At 39.0% G+C, this 16,671-nt stretch overlaps 1 protein-coding gene across 1 annotated transcript; it reads left to right on the forward strand.

The window, feature by feature from the left end:
• Positions 1-3,094: 3,094 nt before the first annotated feature.
• LOC140327522 (vomeronasal type-2 receptor 26-like) lies at positions 3,095-16,216 on the forward strand. Its single transcript, XM_072406913.1, has 4 exons — positions 3,095-3,190; positions 4,952-5,170; positions 8,420-8,543; positions 15,318-16,216. Exons 1-4 carry the CDS (start codon positions 3,095-3,097, stop codon positions 16,214-16,216), a joined length of 1,338 nt encoding a protein of 445 aa, XP_072263014.1.
• Positions 16,217-16,671: the final 455 nt, after the last annotated feature.

Genomic DNA, 16,671 nt, shown 5'->3' on the forward strand with positions numbered 1-16,671 from the left:
TATATATATATATATATATATATATATATATATATATATATATATATATATATACACAATTACACATTGCTGTTTGTCTGAGGTTCTCAACAAGGATTTTTTTTAACAGTAAGAAAACATGCTGGTTTGGAATGTCTTATTTTATTAAACAGACTAAAAGTCAATAGCAAGAATAACAAGAAATGATTTTTTTTAATATCAGCCAAGACAGTCTAAATATAATATTCTAACATTCAGCTATCATCTCACCAGAACCCTGAAAACTATATAATGTCACTCAGTTCATGCAGTCTATAGAAGATCTGCTCATTATCAGAAAGGTTGCAATATATATGTTTTTTCCACTCTTTTTAATATTGATTTTACTGGAAATGTTTGAAAGATTACTATTTTATAAAACAATGGCATGTTTCAGTACCTTAATATTACTAATCACACTAAATCACAAACTGGGCACAAATTCACAATGTTTGATCAGGAAAATAATCCCTGAAATTAATACAGGTCAGTTCCAGAATGGTGACATTATTATTGGTGGAATATTCACTGTTCATCAATTTTACAATAGAGAATTCTTCCATTATTCTTGTTTTCTGTAAGTATTATCTGTAACTTTCTGTCATCTTTATGAATAGGCTTTGCACAGATTTGTTCATGTTCCATTTGTTAAACTATTGAAGTACTGGGAACCATAGATTAATGGGAAAATTTGTAATCTGAAACAGGAGCAATATGTGTCTGACATTCAATTCTGTTGCACAGCAAGGCAATGCAGAATGTAATTTCGCAGGAAAGCAAATAGAAACAATGAGACAAATATTATATTGTATCCTGATCCATATCATTCTTGAATTTCTTCCTCTAACGGCATTGCACAAACCTTTTTAGTGTGCATCTTTATAGACTGCAATTCTGTCGCCTCTTTAGTGGTAACATATTAAAAAATATGTTTTTGTTCACTGTTGAGGATCCCAAATACAAAGACAGTGTGTTAAACAAATTTTTAACGTTAAACAAATTTTTAACTTTAAAAAGTTTACTGTAATTTTATCAATTATTCACTGATATGAATAAAAAATCTAACTGGAGCATCCAAATTTGTTACATACTTTGTTCTTCATTTTACAGCTATGTACAACATTAGGCATTTGTGTTGCAGTACAAGGTAAGTTATAGTTCTGTCCTGTGTTATGCAGTATGAAGCCTGCATTATAGAAATAAATCAGGATGTCTGAGGAGTATGCATGAAATGTACTGCTTGCACAGAAGTATTCCTAAGTCCAATTAAGATTTCTGGGTGGTCTGCTAACTGTAAAATATGAAAACAAAATTAATACTGTTTTTCCTTGCAGGTCATCAGTATCGTTACAATACCATAAATGTAGCCTCTTGGCTCACTCTCTCTCAGACCTACTGCTCCAGCTAAATTTTGGGACACCTCCCTGGCTCTCCTAGCACACAGGTTCACACACCCTTTTGACCGCAAACAGCCTAAACAACATCTGGTCCCAGACTCCAATGCAATCTTTTTTTGAAAAAATCAATTCCCATTTTTTTAAGGTTAGGCAGATACTCTGGAACTATGTCCAGTTTCTAACCTGGGAGAGGGATGGAGTCTTCAGCCCAGGGTCAATTTTACACTGTTGTATTCTCTGCAGTAACCTAGTTCTTGTAGTAAATCCTAGTCTGTGTGCTATGGCCTGATTTAGCTTGCTCGTACAAGACTATGGAAGATAGGCTGTCATGACAGAACCTAGGTGATCCATCAAACTTAGAATGAATTTCAAAGTATATTTGTTATTTCACTAACCTTTCAGCAAAACACTCTCTAGGCTGATATGACACATGGGAGTTACAAAGTTTTCCGACATAATAACAGACATTAAAAAAAATAATTGAAGAAGTTTGTTCCAAGTCTGCAGGATAACTTAGGTTCTCCCACAATGAGCTACCTTCCTGAAGAACTTTAGTAAACTGACAACTCTGTCTCTAGTAAAGTTGAGCCTAGCCTTGCTTACTAAAATTGTCCTGTTGATGGCAAAGTTTACACAACTGTATATTCTGCGGTCTCTACATTCTTGTAATAGAAAATCTGTCTATACATCTTGTCTCTAAGTAGAAATAAAGTTAACCTTCTCAATCAAAAAGCTCTCCCTAAACTAATAAAAGGAACTAATATAATGCCCCTCCCTTAAAGAAAGGGTTATCCATTACTTTTTACACTGCATTATAGGTCTTATAGTTTCTTATTTTTGTTGGTGTTTTACTAAACAATGTGAACTTAGGAGTAATGTGAGTCTTATGTGGATTTTTGCCTATACATTTTAAAATCCTTACTTTTAACTTAAAATTTACAAATCATTATAAAGTTTCTGAAAGCAATTTTAAAAAGACAAATAATAAATAAAATTAAAAAGACAAATATACTGTATTATTATTGCTATTGTTTATCCAACCTGTTGTAGCTGATTGATAAGCTGTTACCCTGACCACAAACGTTAGGAGCTGGGAACTGTGAACGTGGAAGTGTTGAGAGCTGAACAATTCCAGGTTCATACTCTGTTGAGGGGATCAGGGATTGGATATTCTCCTGTTCACCAACTTGACACTAATCGTTTTGGTTTAGCACTCTACCACTTCCACTGGGCAACCAAAACCACAATGACTAGTGTCAGAAGGATCTCTGGATGTAATGCAAGGGGGAAAAAACATGGAGGGAGGGGAGAGCACCATGTATTTTATCTTAAAAAAGTGATTTAGTTACAGTCCAGAGCCTGTTGAATGTAAAACAAAGTTGTTTAACTTTTTCAGTACCATAATGTGTGATGCATGTCATTGGCAGAAAAGAGTAAAGGAAACGTTGACTAACAATCTAGCAAACTAGAGTGTTTTGCTGAAAGGTTAGTGAAACAACAAATATACTTAGAAATTCATTCTAAGTTTGAAGGATCACCTAGGTATTACAGTTTGCTTCCGTGTATCAACACTTGTATGTATCCTATAGAACAATGTTTTTGTTTTCAAAATTAGTTACCATTAAAATATGTGTGTTTTGTTATATTATAGCCCTTTGCCACGTCACTACAGACACATTATGGCTTTCATTTTTGCAATAGATGAAATAAATCAGAATCCCAATATTTTACCCAATTTGACTCTAGGATATCTTGTGCAGGATTCCTGTAATGATGTGAGTAAGGCTGTAGAAAGTGCCCTGTGTATATTATCTGGGTCTGGCGAGACCATTCCTAATTACGCTTGTCATGACCATGGCAAAATAACTGGCTTTATTGGAGATCAAACTGCAAAGACTTCTTTACATATTTTTGAAATTCTGAATATATATGGTTATACCCAGGTAAAAGATATGTTGCATGATATAATGATATTTGTTAAAATTGCACAACTTTTTGATGTTCTGGAGCTAACTTAATCAATCCCTTGGACACGTACACATGCACACCCATACAAACAAGCTATTTCAATATACAAACACTAAAAAAAAATTTTATATTTAAATTGAACGCAGTTACTAAAGTTTCATGAAACTTGTCCACTGTCAATCACATTTTAGTCTTTTTATTAAATTTACAGCTTTCTGTAAAATTGTCTTTAAAATTTAAAAAATGTCTTGTGATTCTCCCATAAAGGTCCTAGTTTATTCAAATGTTATAGGTAAATAATTGTTGACCCATTAAGAAGCCTCAGGTAAACATCGTTATTATCAGAAAAATATTAATACATTTCACTCTAAAACATATGCTAGTACTAATCAGCTATTAAAACATGCTAATCAAGAAATATGTACAAAACAACAGTGATTGTTAGATGAAGTATGATTTGCAGTAATGGTAGGTGGTTATGATATGTATATAATGATATAATGATAACATGATAACATACAAAATCAAATCAGAATTTTCTAAACTCAGAATTAAGCAATACAGTATGAATTTTAACAAATTCAGAGTTTTGGACTATTGATCATCTCTAGCTATAGTAATGCAATGTCACCCAGATAATCAGGACATTGTGAGAAACATTCACTCAGACCATTTTCTATATGAGGGACATCCAATATAGGGAATAAAGACAGTGTTACAAAGTTTTACTTTTTTAATAATTGTTCTAACCAAGGAACAAAGTATGAAACTAATAATTTTTTAATAAAGAATGGAAGAAAATTTAATAAACTTACGTACTTAATAAATAGATCCAAAAGATTTTAAAATGGTGTGCTGTATTAATTAAAGAGAAAGTTACTATGGTATTTAGGAGGATCCATAGGCACCAGAGAATGATGTACAATTTATTATTTTAAGCGGAATTTTATCAACCCATGCAATAATGTAAGTAAAGGTTAAAATTAAAACAAAGGCCCTGATTCACCAAGCAAAATCGGACACTCGCTCTCGCATTCATATTCGCGATCCGAAATCGGAAGCCGTCGGGCTATTCAACAACAAAAATGTTTGTGCTGTTTAAATGTTTAAAACATCTATATGCACTAAGAAAAAAGCATATTTTATCTTAAAATATATTTAAAATCACTTATTTCTTTCCTGTTGGGCAAGAGTTAACCGAGTTCCTGTCCAGTGCGTAAATACGCGCCTTGAGCGTACGCGGATTTCATTGATGAATCAGGGCCAAAATCTCCAAGCAAAGATGATCAAATGTTCTTCTTTCTCATTATCCACAATGCAATTCATCAAGTTTTAGTTTTTAGGACAAATGAAAACTCTTTTGTGATCCAAGCTTGTAAAATAAACTATTTGTGCATTACAGAGCAGTTGGCTAAATAAAGGCTAAATGTATGCATGTTAAAATACATAATTATAAAAATGTATTTAAGTATTTCTTTGTTTAATTTTGACCTAAAAATTGTCATTAGTATATATCAGACACTGTCTACAAAAGATTTAGATTTCTACTTGGTATTATTACTATTTAGATCAGCTATGGTTCAGCAGATGCTGTTGTAGCCAACAAGCACACGTACCCGTCCTTCTTTTACACTCTTCCTGGTAATCAGATCCAGTACTTGGCAATTGTTAAATTACTCAAACACTTTGGCTGGACGTGGATTGGTGTCATTGAATCTGAGGATGATGGCGGTGAAAGTCAGGAGCTGAAGAAAGTAGCTGCCAGTTTTGATATCTGCATTGAGTTTGTAATTTCTATATCTTCAGAAAAAGATGAAACTTCAAAACAGAAACTACGAAAGATTGAGATTTTTAATAAATCAACTTCAAAAATTGTTGTGCTGTGTTCCATCTCATTCTCAGTTATAATGTTTATTGGAGAAGATTGTGGTGGTCATAATGACAAAACATTTATTTTGCCAGCAGGTCCTACAACTAATGTTATCTTATCTTCAAGAAATAAAAGAGTTTTCCATGGAAGTTTGGTATTTTTTCCATTAAAGAGAAAGATACCAAATTTGAAGAGATTTCTAGACAATCTCAGTCCTGCTAATCGACCAAATGACCTTTTTTTGGAACATTTAATAGCAATTTATTTTAAATGCTTAACGTCAAACCATAAGTTAAATTTGGCAATAAGAAAAATGTATGGCATTACCCTGCATCAGTGCAACAATACTATACAGATGGGCAAATTAAGCAATAATCTGTACTACACTAGTGAATTTAGAACCACTTACCAGGTGTACAAAGCTGTGTATGCCATGGCACATTCTCTACATGAAATTCAGTTATTCAAGTCAATCTTCCCTAGAGGTGACTTCTTGAGAGATCATCAATATATGCAAAAGGTTGTAAGAAAATACGAACGAACATCTTAAATATGCTCATAAAATTTAAAGTGTGTGTAAACATCTAATCTTTGGTTTTCGTATAAGATAAAGAGGGTCAGCCCTAGTTAGACTCTGCTGCCAATTATTCTTTCAGTCCTCTCAGATTGCTGGTGACCACTGCCACTGAGTCACAAATCCTGCAAACCTAAAATGGATATCTTAATAATTCTCTATTATTTGGCAAATGTTTTCAATCATCGACCAAATACACTCTAGTCTTGGAGAGCTTTAATAAATCAAATGTTTTCAGTGGTTCTAAACATAATAATCAAAGCCAATAATTTAGATTTGTTTCAAATACCATCCCGACATATAAGAATCACTCTTATCCTGTTGTGGGATGGCAATAGGTTTTCCCCCAACTGTTTTCTTACATTCTCACAATGTCACATGCACTTCTAGTGCATACAGGTAGTCCCCGAGTTAGGAAATCTGACATACGGATGACGAAACGGGGCTTTTCTGCTCCCTTGTGTGCAGGACGGAGGCTTGATGGTTGTTTTGCATGACTCGCAGACACATTCTTTTGAATTCTTCACAGCTGAGGTTGTGAGTGATTTTAAGGACTGAGCTCTTTCTGCAACATCCTGCAACTCTTTAATGACCAAGACAAATTCTGCAGTTATTTCTTTTTTGCATATTAAAACACAGCTTGCTTCAGAAGTTAATGAATGTCTATGCTCCCCAAAGTTTCTTTTTGCTTTGTGATTAACTCACAGTGAAGATTTTATACCGTAACTCACACCATGCTGTCTAATATTGTGTTAAGACAAACATCTGTCCTAACTGCATTTATTAAATTAATGCACATGTTCCGACATACATACAAATTCAACTCAAGAACAAACCTACAGTCCCTATCTCGTATGTAACCCGGGGACTACTTTCATTGACTTAGCAGATGCCTGGGTCCTAGGACCTAGGACATACTTTAAAGCTAAACTTCAGTCAAAGTATTTTGTATTTTTGCAGAGGGTCTCACTTCCCACTACAAGAGTCAATGGCTACTATATGCCCAGTTCTGCATGGGAGCCAACTGTTAGCTATGTCCACCACTCTACTACCCATTACTCCAGAGTTTTGGACATGCTCTTGGCATCATCCCATGCAGTAAAAGGCTGAAAGACTTACATGGAATGTGATGATGTCAGGTGGGAAACTAGCTGGGCAGCGAGGCTTATAAACAAGGTGCCAGGAGCCAGTCTTGTAAGGAGATTGGGGTGGGAGACACTGGGTGCTACATGACAAAGGGTACATTTTTCTATTTTATCATCTCCTATCAAAAGAATAAAACTACATATTATATCAATCATCAGATCCTTCTTCACTTCTCCTTCTCTTAGGGCTGGTCAGTCCTTATTAATGCAGATAACACAACTGACATCACAAGAAAGATTTACAAAGTTTAGCTACTAGAAAAATAAACGCATATGTATATTGCTCCTGCATATCCTCCATAATTTAATATAATATATTAGGAATTAGTATTCACCAATGAGATAAGGGGTTAGTGAATTTTTTATCTCTTTACAGAATATTTGTGTTTTTTAAAGGATAGCAAGTTTTTTTAATAAAAGTTTGTGCAATGTATATTTATTTCTTCAGCATTTTTTAGGAAGAATTCACTTCCAAGATCCTGCTGGGGATTATGTATTTTTTAACGAAAAAGGAGAAATGCCTTCACATTATAATTTATATAGTTTTACAGTCAGAACTCACAATACCTTTCTTTTAACAAAATTTTCAGTTTTTAATGTCTCATCCCATGAACTAGATGAACAAATGATAATGAAAGACCTTCTACGATGGAAGCATGGCATGGTTAGTGTGAATATGTATTTTCATATGTTCAGATGTGGTTAGTGGGTATCTAATTAAAAAAAAGAGAGAATATTGTATAATGATATTTAATAATCCAAGTTTATTTTTGTGCAGCTGAGAAAAATCCAAACGTTAAATTGTTTATCCCGAATAGGAGACTTTGTTAACTAACTAAATAACCTCTTTGGTCTAGGGTTTTTTTGAACCATTATAAAAATAAATAATTATGAAAAACACAAAAGTAATTTTTACACATATATTTCCTTTTTAAAACTTTTTTTTTAGGAATGGATTGAGCAATGTCTACATTGGGATTGTTCTACTGATTCCAAAAAGGGAATTGTTTGCACATTTTCTTTTGTGTGTGTGTGATGGGGGTGGGGGGTAAAATCCACCCCCCCCCCCCAACAATGCTGAAGTATAATAAAGTATATTTTAATAGGATTAACCTAACTTTGCAGGTTCATTCTGCTGACTGTTTCCTGTATTGAAGTAGAGGTTGGTTGGAAACAATGCAATGCAGAGTTCACTTTTTGCACTTTAAAATAGTTTTTAAAGAAATACAGGCAAACTAAAGCAACCAAGTATCTTTTGTAATTTATTACAAGATAATAAATAGTAATTTATTAGAAGGTTTTAAATCAGTATTATATTTAAACATGTACAAAGATCGATCTACCTAGTCTAAAGCAGAACTATATTGGTAGTAATCAAAAATTCCTGTGCCAGATGTTTTCTTTCCCTAAAATAATTTTTCTTTCTTTATTTTTTATTGTGGTTTAGATTCCCACCTCTCTATGCTCTGAAGAGTGCCCTGAAGGTTACAGAAGATCTATAAAGAAAGGAATTTACCATTGCTGCTTTGAATGTATTGAGTGTTCAGTCGGAGAAATATCTAACGAAACAGGTGAAAGTAATTATTTTCCAGTTGGTAATATTCAAGGCCATTTTGTGGGAATTATGGGATTTTATGTCTTTTTTTTTTTTTTTTGCAGTTGTGAAATCAATGATTGTTTTTTTTTTTGAAGGAATAGGGAACTTTGTTGTCTTCTTAAAGCAAAGGCTCATCTCTATGTTCATTGTACTTGATATTATTTTTTTTTTTTTAGATAAAACGTCATGTATTATGTGCCCAAAAGACAAGTGGCCGAATGATAATATTGAGTGTATTTCAAAGCCATTGGAATTCCTCTCATATGAGAATAATTCGGTTTCCATTGTTATATCTGCCATCTCTGCAGTATTTTTTGTCAGAACACCAGTTATTTTGGAAATTCTTCTAATATACAATGACACTCTATTCATCAAAGCTAACATTCCAAACTTAACTGTCTTTTCATTGGTCTCCATTAGAGATGGGCAAATTTCTCGAAAATTTGATTCGGCTGGTTCGCTGAACTTTCAGAAAAGATTCTCTTCGATCTGAATTTATTTGTGGCAAATCACGTTAAAAAATGGCTATATCCGGGCTGCAGAGAGCCTTGATAGTGGTGTAGAACACGATGTCTTGCAGTAACATGCAAAGGAAATCTGCTGTGGTAGCAAAATAATACTGTGAGTCAGTATGACATGCAGATGACAGGCGTCGCTAATAGAATCACTGCACACTTCACTTATTTGGGTAGTCACGAGGCCAAAACTGACCAAATAACTAAAGTGTGAACTCAGCCTTACAGGTCTATGTTAGCGCCAAGAAGAAGTGCATTCCTTTTACACCCTCGTCAGCTGATTCCACATAGATGTCTACAGAACCTGTTCTATTAACCACTTATACAAGTAGAGCCCCCCCAACAGAGTCGAGAGGGTGACTGAGGTGGCTGCTGCAGCAGCATCAGGCTGAGGCCACAGAGTGGCACAATGACTGAGTGTGGAGGTGGCAGCAGCATCAGGATTTTCCGGTATGAATACAGACCGTGAAAGTGAGGCCTCTTGATCCTTATAACTTTTGGTTTCGGAGCAGGAGGTGTCAGAAAATTTACCACAGGGATAACTGGCCACAGAGTGGCACAATGACTGGAGTCATTGAGGTGGCAGCAGCATCAACATCAGGAGGAGGCAACACAGGTGGCGGCAGCAGCAGCATCAGGTGGAGACCACAGAGTGGCACAATGACTGAGTCTGGAGGTGGCGGCAGCATCAAGAGGCTCACTATGAATACAGACCGTGAAAGTTGGGCCTCTTGATCCTTGTAACTTTTTAGGATTCAGAGCAGGAGGTGTCATGAAATTTACCACAGGGATAACTGGCCACAGAGTGGCACAATGAGAGAGTCTGGAGGTGGCGGCAGCAGCAACATCAGGAGGAGGCCACAGAGGAGGCGGCAGCAGCAGCATTAGGCGGGGACCACAGAGTGGCACAATGACAGAGCCTGGAGGTGGCGACAGCATCAGGAGGCCACAAAGTGGCACAATGACATAGTGTGGAGGTGGGGGCAGCATCAGGAGACCACAGAGTGGCAAGGTGACATAGTGTGGAGATGGCCGCAGCAGCATCAGGAGACCACAGAGTGGCAAGGTGACATAGTGTGGAGATGGCAGCAGCAGCATCAAGAGACCACAGAGTGGCAAGGTAACATAGAGTGGAGATGGCAGCAGCAGCATCAGGACACCACAGAGTGGAAAGGTGACATAGTGTGGAGATGGCAGCAGCAGCATCAGGAGACCACAAAGTTACCCGGTGACAGAGTGGGGCGGTGGGTGGCAATACCAGTACCCGCTGACGAAGGTGGGTGAAAGAAGGAGCACTTGGCATCTGATTTGTGGCATCAGGCGTGTGGCATTAGAGTAGTAGCTGAGGCAGGTAGCCAGAAGAAACTGGTCTCTTTTGTCACAGTTTGGGTCAGGCGGCATGGACCATCTAATCAGATGCATCAAGCATTGGTGGGTGGAAACCCTGGCTGATCCACGCCTGAATGATCTTAACAAAGGTCAGTTTCTCCACATTTTGGGTGGACAGGCGAGTTTTTCTTGGGGTAACTATGGCCCCCACCGCACTAAACACCCGCTCTGATGCCACACTACTGGCCGGGCAGGATAGCTTTTCCAGGGCAAACTCCAAGTTTGGCCGCCCAATAGTTCACCGGATCTTCAATGACAGCTGGCAGGGTGCACTCCTAGTATGCCGCCACCTGCTGGTTCAGGTTCTGCTCTATGTCTAGCTGCCGGTCAGTAGTTTCTTCACTATGCAGGTGAAGAAAGCTGCTCATCAGCGACTCTAGACACAGTTTGCTGCTGATATAGCTGGTACTGCTCCTGCCACCCCACCCCTCCCCAGCAGCCATGGCAGTGGAACGTGAGTGCAGAGGGCTCCCTCCCCCCGGTCAGACCTGCGAGAGGATGGACGATGGCGCAGATAGGCAGGTGGAGATGCCAAAAGTCATCCCTCTGCCGAATGGTGACAATTCGGCTGTCACTGCGCAAGCAAGTGAGCATGCAGCTAGTTATTTCTGCAAGTGACTCAGAGGGACTCCCTGCTTACATCTCCCCTGCATACGGCCACGGTGTGTCTGGGTCCTCTGCCTCATCTTTCTCATCTCCCTCTTGCTCCTCTGGCTGCTCCTGCTCCTCCTCTCCTGTCACCTGAGTAGATAAGCCACCCATTTCGCTATACATTGCCTTTGCTCTAATGTCCTCCTCCTCCTCCAGTTCAGCCCAACAGGGCTCATGTGGCCGTGAGATCTAGGCGCCACATGTCCAGTCCCCTGACCAGCAAGATTTACCAGCATCTGTTCCAGGACATGAAGCAGTGGAATGACGTTGTTCATCCTGTAGTCCTGGTGACCGACAAATAACGTGGCCTCCTCAAAGGGCCTAAGCAAACGGCAGGTGTCACGCATGAGCTGCCACTGGCTAACTTCGAAGTTACACATGGGAGTACTCCTATCCTCTTGGATCATCAGGAATTCATTGATGGCCTTTCTCTGTTCACATAGTTGGTCCAACATATGGGGGGTGGAATTCCAACAGGTGGAAACGTCGCATATCAGCCTATGTTGGGGGATGCCGTTCTGCCGCTGCAGCTCAAGGAGGGTGTGCTTTGCGGTGTACGAGTGGCTGAAGTGCATGCAAAGTTTCCTGGCCATTTTTATAATGTCTTGCAGATGGTGGAAGACTTCAGGAACCACTTGACAACCATATTGAAGACGTGTGCCATGCAGGGAGCATGGCTCAGCCTTCCTTGACGCAGCGCAGACACAATGTTCTTCCCATTGTCGGTCACCATGGTTCCAATTTTGAGTTGTCTCAGAGAAAGCCATGATTAAATTTCTTGATGAATCACACGGAGCAGTTCCTCCCCTGTGTGACTTTGTTCCCCCAGGCAAACCAGGTGCAGAACAGCGTGACACCGCCGTACCCTGCACATGTGGTATGCTGGAGGGGCACTGTGAATTGTCCCTGCAATGGAGTCTGAGGACATGGTTGAGGATGAGGGGGCAGAGGCAGACGTTGTTGCAGGACCAGCGGCGTGAGAACGTGAAGGCAGAAGTGGTTTCACCTGGCCCAGTTGCTGGTGTGGCTGTGCAGGAATCACATTCACCCAGTGGGCCGTAAAGGACATGTATTGTCCCTGACCGTAGTTGCAGCTCCACACGTCAGCGCTGCAGTGCACTTTGGCAGACACCGACAGGCTCAATGACTGTCCCACCTTCTGTTCTACATATTTGTACAAGGCTGGTACTTCCTTTTTCGCAAAATGATGGCTTGGAACTCTCCACCTCGGCAAGCAATCAGTTCTCTGAAAGGTGCAGAGTCACACACTTGGAAAGGGAGGGACTGCAGCACCAGCAACTTGGACAGGAGCACATTCAGCTTCTGTGCCTTTGGATGAGCGCACACATACTGTTGTCTCTTGGCAATCACTTCGGTGATCCATTGCGAACGGAATGACTGATGAGGAGTAGGAGGAGCAGTACCATCTGGATCAGCAGAAGATGGAAATGACATACAGCTGCCTTCGGCTGAGGTAGTGGAGCTGCCTGAAAGCCGGTGCGTGTCACTGGGTGATGCAGCGGTTGCTGAGGCAGCCTGGACCATCACATCGGAGCCACGGTTCTCCCAGGCCACTTTATGGTGATGCTGCATATGTTGATGCAGGGCCATGGTGCCAACATTGGCACCCTGGCCACGCTTCACCTTCTGCCCACATATTCTACATATGGCCATTTTATCCTCCGCCGGCTTAACAAAAAACTGCCACACCGCCGAGTAGGTGATTTTCCCCCCAACACACTGCACTGACTGACTGCTACTGCCGCTGCCTCTGTGAGCCCCTACACCACTACTTCCCGGGCAGGTAGGCTGCTGCAAAGCAGGTGGTCTACCCCGGGCACATTTGGCTCCCGACCTCCCACTACTGCCACCCTGCTGACTACCAGCCATGCTACCACCTTGCTGGCTCAGCCTCTGCCTCAGGGGAAAGCTGCCACCCTCTTGTCCTGATGATGATGAAGCCCCTTCTTCACCCGGCTCCCAAGTGCGATCGGCTTCATCATCATCGAGGAGTGTATGCACATCACTGATGCCCTCCTCAGCGGTCTCTGGGTCAGGAGCCTGACCGCTCGCAACCCCACCTCCCACGCAACTCTCCCCATCACTACTTGCCTGCCTAGTGGAGAAAGCGGCGGATGTCTCCTCCAGATCTTTGCTGGGCAGTAGCTGCTGACTGTCCTCTACTAGCTCGTCCTCACTGTATAGTGGAGCTGAGCCCACAGCATACAATACTTCTGGGGCTGAGGGAACAGCAAAGGAGAGAGGCAGGTTGAGGACAGGTGAGGGCACAGGGCCTGTTCCCGGGCCATGCCAACTAAGGGTTGTGTCTGACGAACCCACCAACTGTTGGCTAGGAGTGTCTGATGTCACTTAGGATGAAGTGGATGACTGAGTTAACCAATCAAGAATCGTTGGGTTGCTGGTCAAGACATGACTGCTAGATGACACCAGGAGCTTAGACCTCTCGCTGCGACTCCTGCAGGCAGAGGTCGCAGCAGAGTAAGGGGGCGTGTTACTCTGCTGCGACCTCTGCCTGTGCCAGAAACATTTAGGCCTCTACCACTAAACGCTTTCACCACAAATAACTGCAACAGTGAAGTGCGTATATATTATTCTTTTTGTACAGAAATAGGCCACTAAACGCTTTCACCACAAATAACTACAACAGTGAAGTGCGTATATATTTTTCTTTTTGTACTGAAATAGGCCACTAAATGCTCTCACCACAAATAAATGCAACAGTGAACTGCGTATATATTTTTCTGGATATATAAATTGATGGAATGACAGAGCTGTATAATGGCTGTTTGGATCCCCAAATATTCTTTCCCTGCACTTGTAAATCGCTTTTCTAGCACAGTCCCTAGCGTCTTCTGACGTCTCTCCCTGCACTAAGATGCTGTGAAATAATTCCTCCCTATCCTTTCCCTGCACTTATAAATCATTTTTTGAGTTTTTTTCTTACTATTATGTTTATCCTATCACTCTCCCTAGCGCCTGCACACGTCTCTCCCTGCTCTCAGAACGCTGTAAAATGTCTTAATCTAAGATGGCTGAGGCTATTTATAGGGCTGTGACATCACAGGGCTGGCTGGCTGCTGATTGGCTGCATGCATGTCATTATGGGTCATCCCGCTTTCTCAGAGTTCCTTGCCCCATGTTCTCACACGTGTAGCTGCCATTTTAGCTTGTTACTACGAATAGTGAGGAGTTTCGGATTCGTTGTGAATCAAATTTTTCCTGAAATTCGGATCTTATTCCACTTCGTCAGCTTCGATTCACTGATCTCTAGTCTCCATTATGTTACGTTTTAGAAATCATGATTTTCCAGTTGGTAATATTCTAGCCCATTTTATGGTTGGATGGTTATGGCTTTTTTTTTTTTTTTGCAGTTCTGAAATCATTAATCTGTGATTTTGAAAGAATAGGAACCTGTGTTTGCTTCTTAAAGTAAAGGTACCTCATCTCTATGCTCATTGGACTTGTGTGGTGTGTAGGGAAATCAATCCAATGGAAATGCATAGAGATATTAAAACATGACTGTGATTAAAGATATAAAGAGGTTTGACTGGGTATTACTACAACACAAGTTGCAAAGAATGATCCATATTGCCAACGACAATGTTTAGGTCTGTTTCAATGAGCTTTAATTTGCTTTAGCATACCTTTATTTACATGCATAAATATATATATTTTTTTACCTTCCCATGATACTAAATATTATCCTGAATAGTGTGTATTTATATTAGGGAGATTTGTTTTATTTTCTTTGTCCTGTTAGCAAAACAGTAAGGCTTAATTTAAAATGTTAGATCTTACTTTTATGTTATTACCTGTTGTTTTATCTATTATTGAGTCCCAAATAATTTGGGACAGAGGCTGTGTGATGGTAAGTACATCTCATTTAGATATTGTTGTAGGTAATTTAGGTAAGTATGGTCTACCTACTCAGGGGAATAGGAGGAAGGAAGACAAAGAGAAATACATCTGAAAATGTTCTTTAATGAACTTTAACATTGGAGTACAATGGCTGCCATTGAGGTTGCAGATTAGGAATTTCATAAATACTTTAGAATGTAATAAATCATTTTTAATATTTTAATGACACTCCTGTTTCTTTTTTAGTTCTCCTATATTTGTGCAGGATTTTGTTTTTTTATTGATATAACATTTGAAATTATTTTTTCTTTTAGATAAAACATCATGTATATTGTGCGCAGAAGACAAGTGGCCAAATGATAATAATGAGTGTATTTCAAAACCATTGGAATTCCTCTCATATGAAAATGATTCAATTTCCATTGTTGTATCTGCCATTTCTGCAGTATTTTTTGTTAAAACATCAGTTATCTTGGGAATTTTCCTAATATACCGAGACACTCCAGTCATCAAAGCTAACAATCAAAACTTAAGTGTCCTTTTACTGGTCTCTGTTATGTTAGGTTTCCTCTGTGTACTTTTATTTATTGGACATCCAGTAAGAGCCAGCTGCATGGCTCGGCATACCTCCTATGGAATTATCTTCTCAGTGGCTGTGTCCTCTATTCTGGCCAAGACAATCATGGTCTACTCAGCGTTCAAAGCCATTAAACCAAGACCATCCTGGAAGAAATTTGTTGGCATAAAATTGACCAACTCTTTCATTATTTGTCCAGTCATTCAGGTCTTAATTAGCTTAATCTGGTTATGTCTTGCGCCTCCCTTTCCAGAGAATAATTTTCATTCATATCCAGACAAAATTATTGTTCAGTGCAATGAAGGATCTGTGGTGGCATTTTGCATTCTTCTGGGTTACATGGGACTTCTAGCAGCTGTAACTTTTTTTGCTGCATTTTTGGCCAGAAATTTACCGCATAGTTTCAATGAAGTCAAATACATAACCTTCAGCATGCTGGTGTTCTGTAGTGTGTGGATCGCTTTTATCCCAGCTTATATGAGTGTTACAGGAAAAAACACTGTGCTTGTAGAGATATTTGCAATCATTTCTTCAAGTGTTGGAATTCTGAGCTGTATATTTTTTCCAAAATGTTACATTATTTTAGTAAGACCAGATCTAAATGTAAAAAAGATTTTACTAAGACATTCTTACTGATTGTCATTTTTTTTTCTCAATCTGATTTGTAATTATTAGAAATAAAACATTAGAAGGTTTGTATTTCACTTTGATTATTTTCAGAAGTTTTTACCTTTAGAACATTAAACAGTTGTTTTTTGTTAATTGTCTTTTTATTGATTTTTGAATTATGATGTTATTAAATGTATATAATATAATAACTTGTATTACTTTTACAAATTATTTCTGTGCAATGTGAAATTATGCTGCAAATAATTTTGTTATTTGTTCATTGGTATGGATGAGAAAAGTATATGTTGATTACTAGGTGACCCTTATATACAAAACACTGATAGTCAAAATTTTTATTTCTTTTTCTGATTTTTAAAAAAATCGACATTTTACATGAAAGAAAAGCTTTATTGCTTTCTGGTTAATTTTCATTTTAATTATTTTCTAAATGTAATGCTGGTTGTGCATGGTTGAGCATGGGT

This window comes from Pyxicephalus adspersus, chromosome 3 (genome assembly GCF_032062135.1).
Source record: "Pyxicephalus adspersus chromosome 3, UCB_Pads_2.0, whole genome shotgun sequence".
NCBI lineage: Eukaryota > Metazoa > Chordata > Amphibia > Anura > Pyxicephalidae > Pyxicephalus > Pyxicephalus adspersus.

Excerpts from the sequence above, each read along its gene's own strand:
- LOC140327522 (XM_072406913.1), top strand. The coding sequence starts at position 3,095 with ATGGCTTTCATTTTTGCAATAGATGAAATAAATCAGAATCCCAATATT. Across the intron at positions 3,191-4,951 it reads TGCAGGATTCCTGTAATGAT|ATCAGCTATGGTTCAGCAGA; the intron begins GTGAGTAAGGCT and ends ATTACTATTTAG. Across the intron at positions 5,171-8,419 it reads TTGATATCTGCATTGAGTTT|ATTCCCACCTCTCTATGCTC; the intron begins GTAATTTCTATA and ends ATTGTGGTTTAG.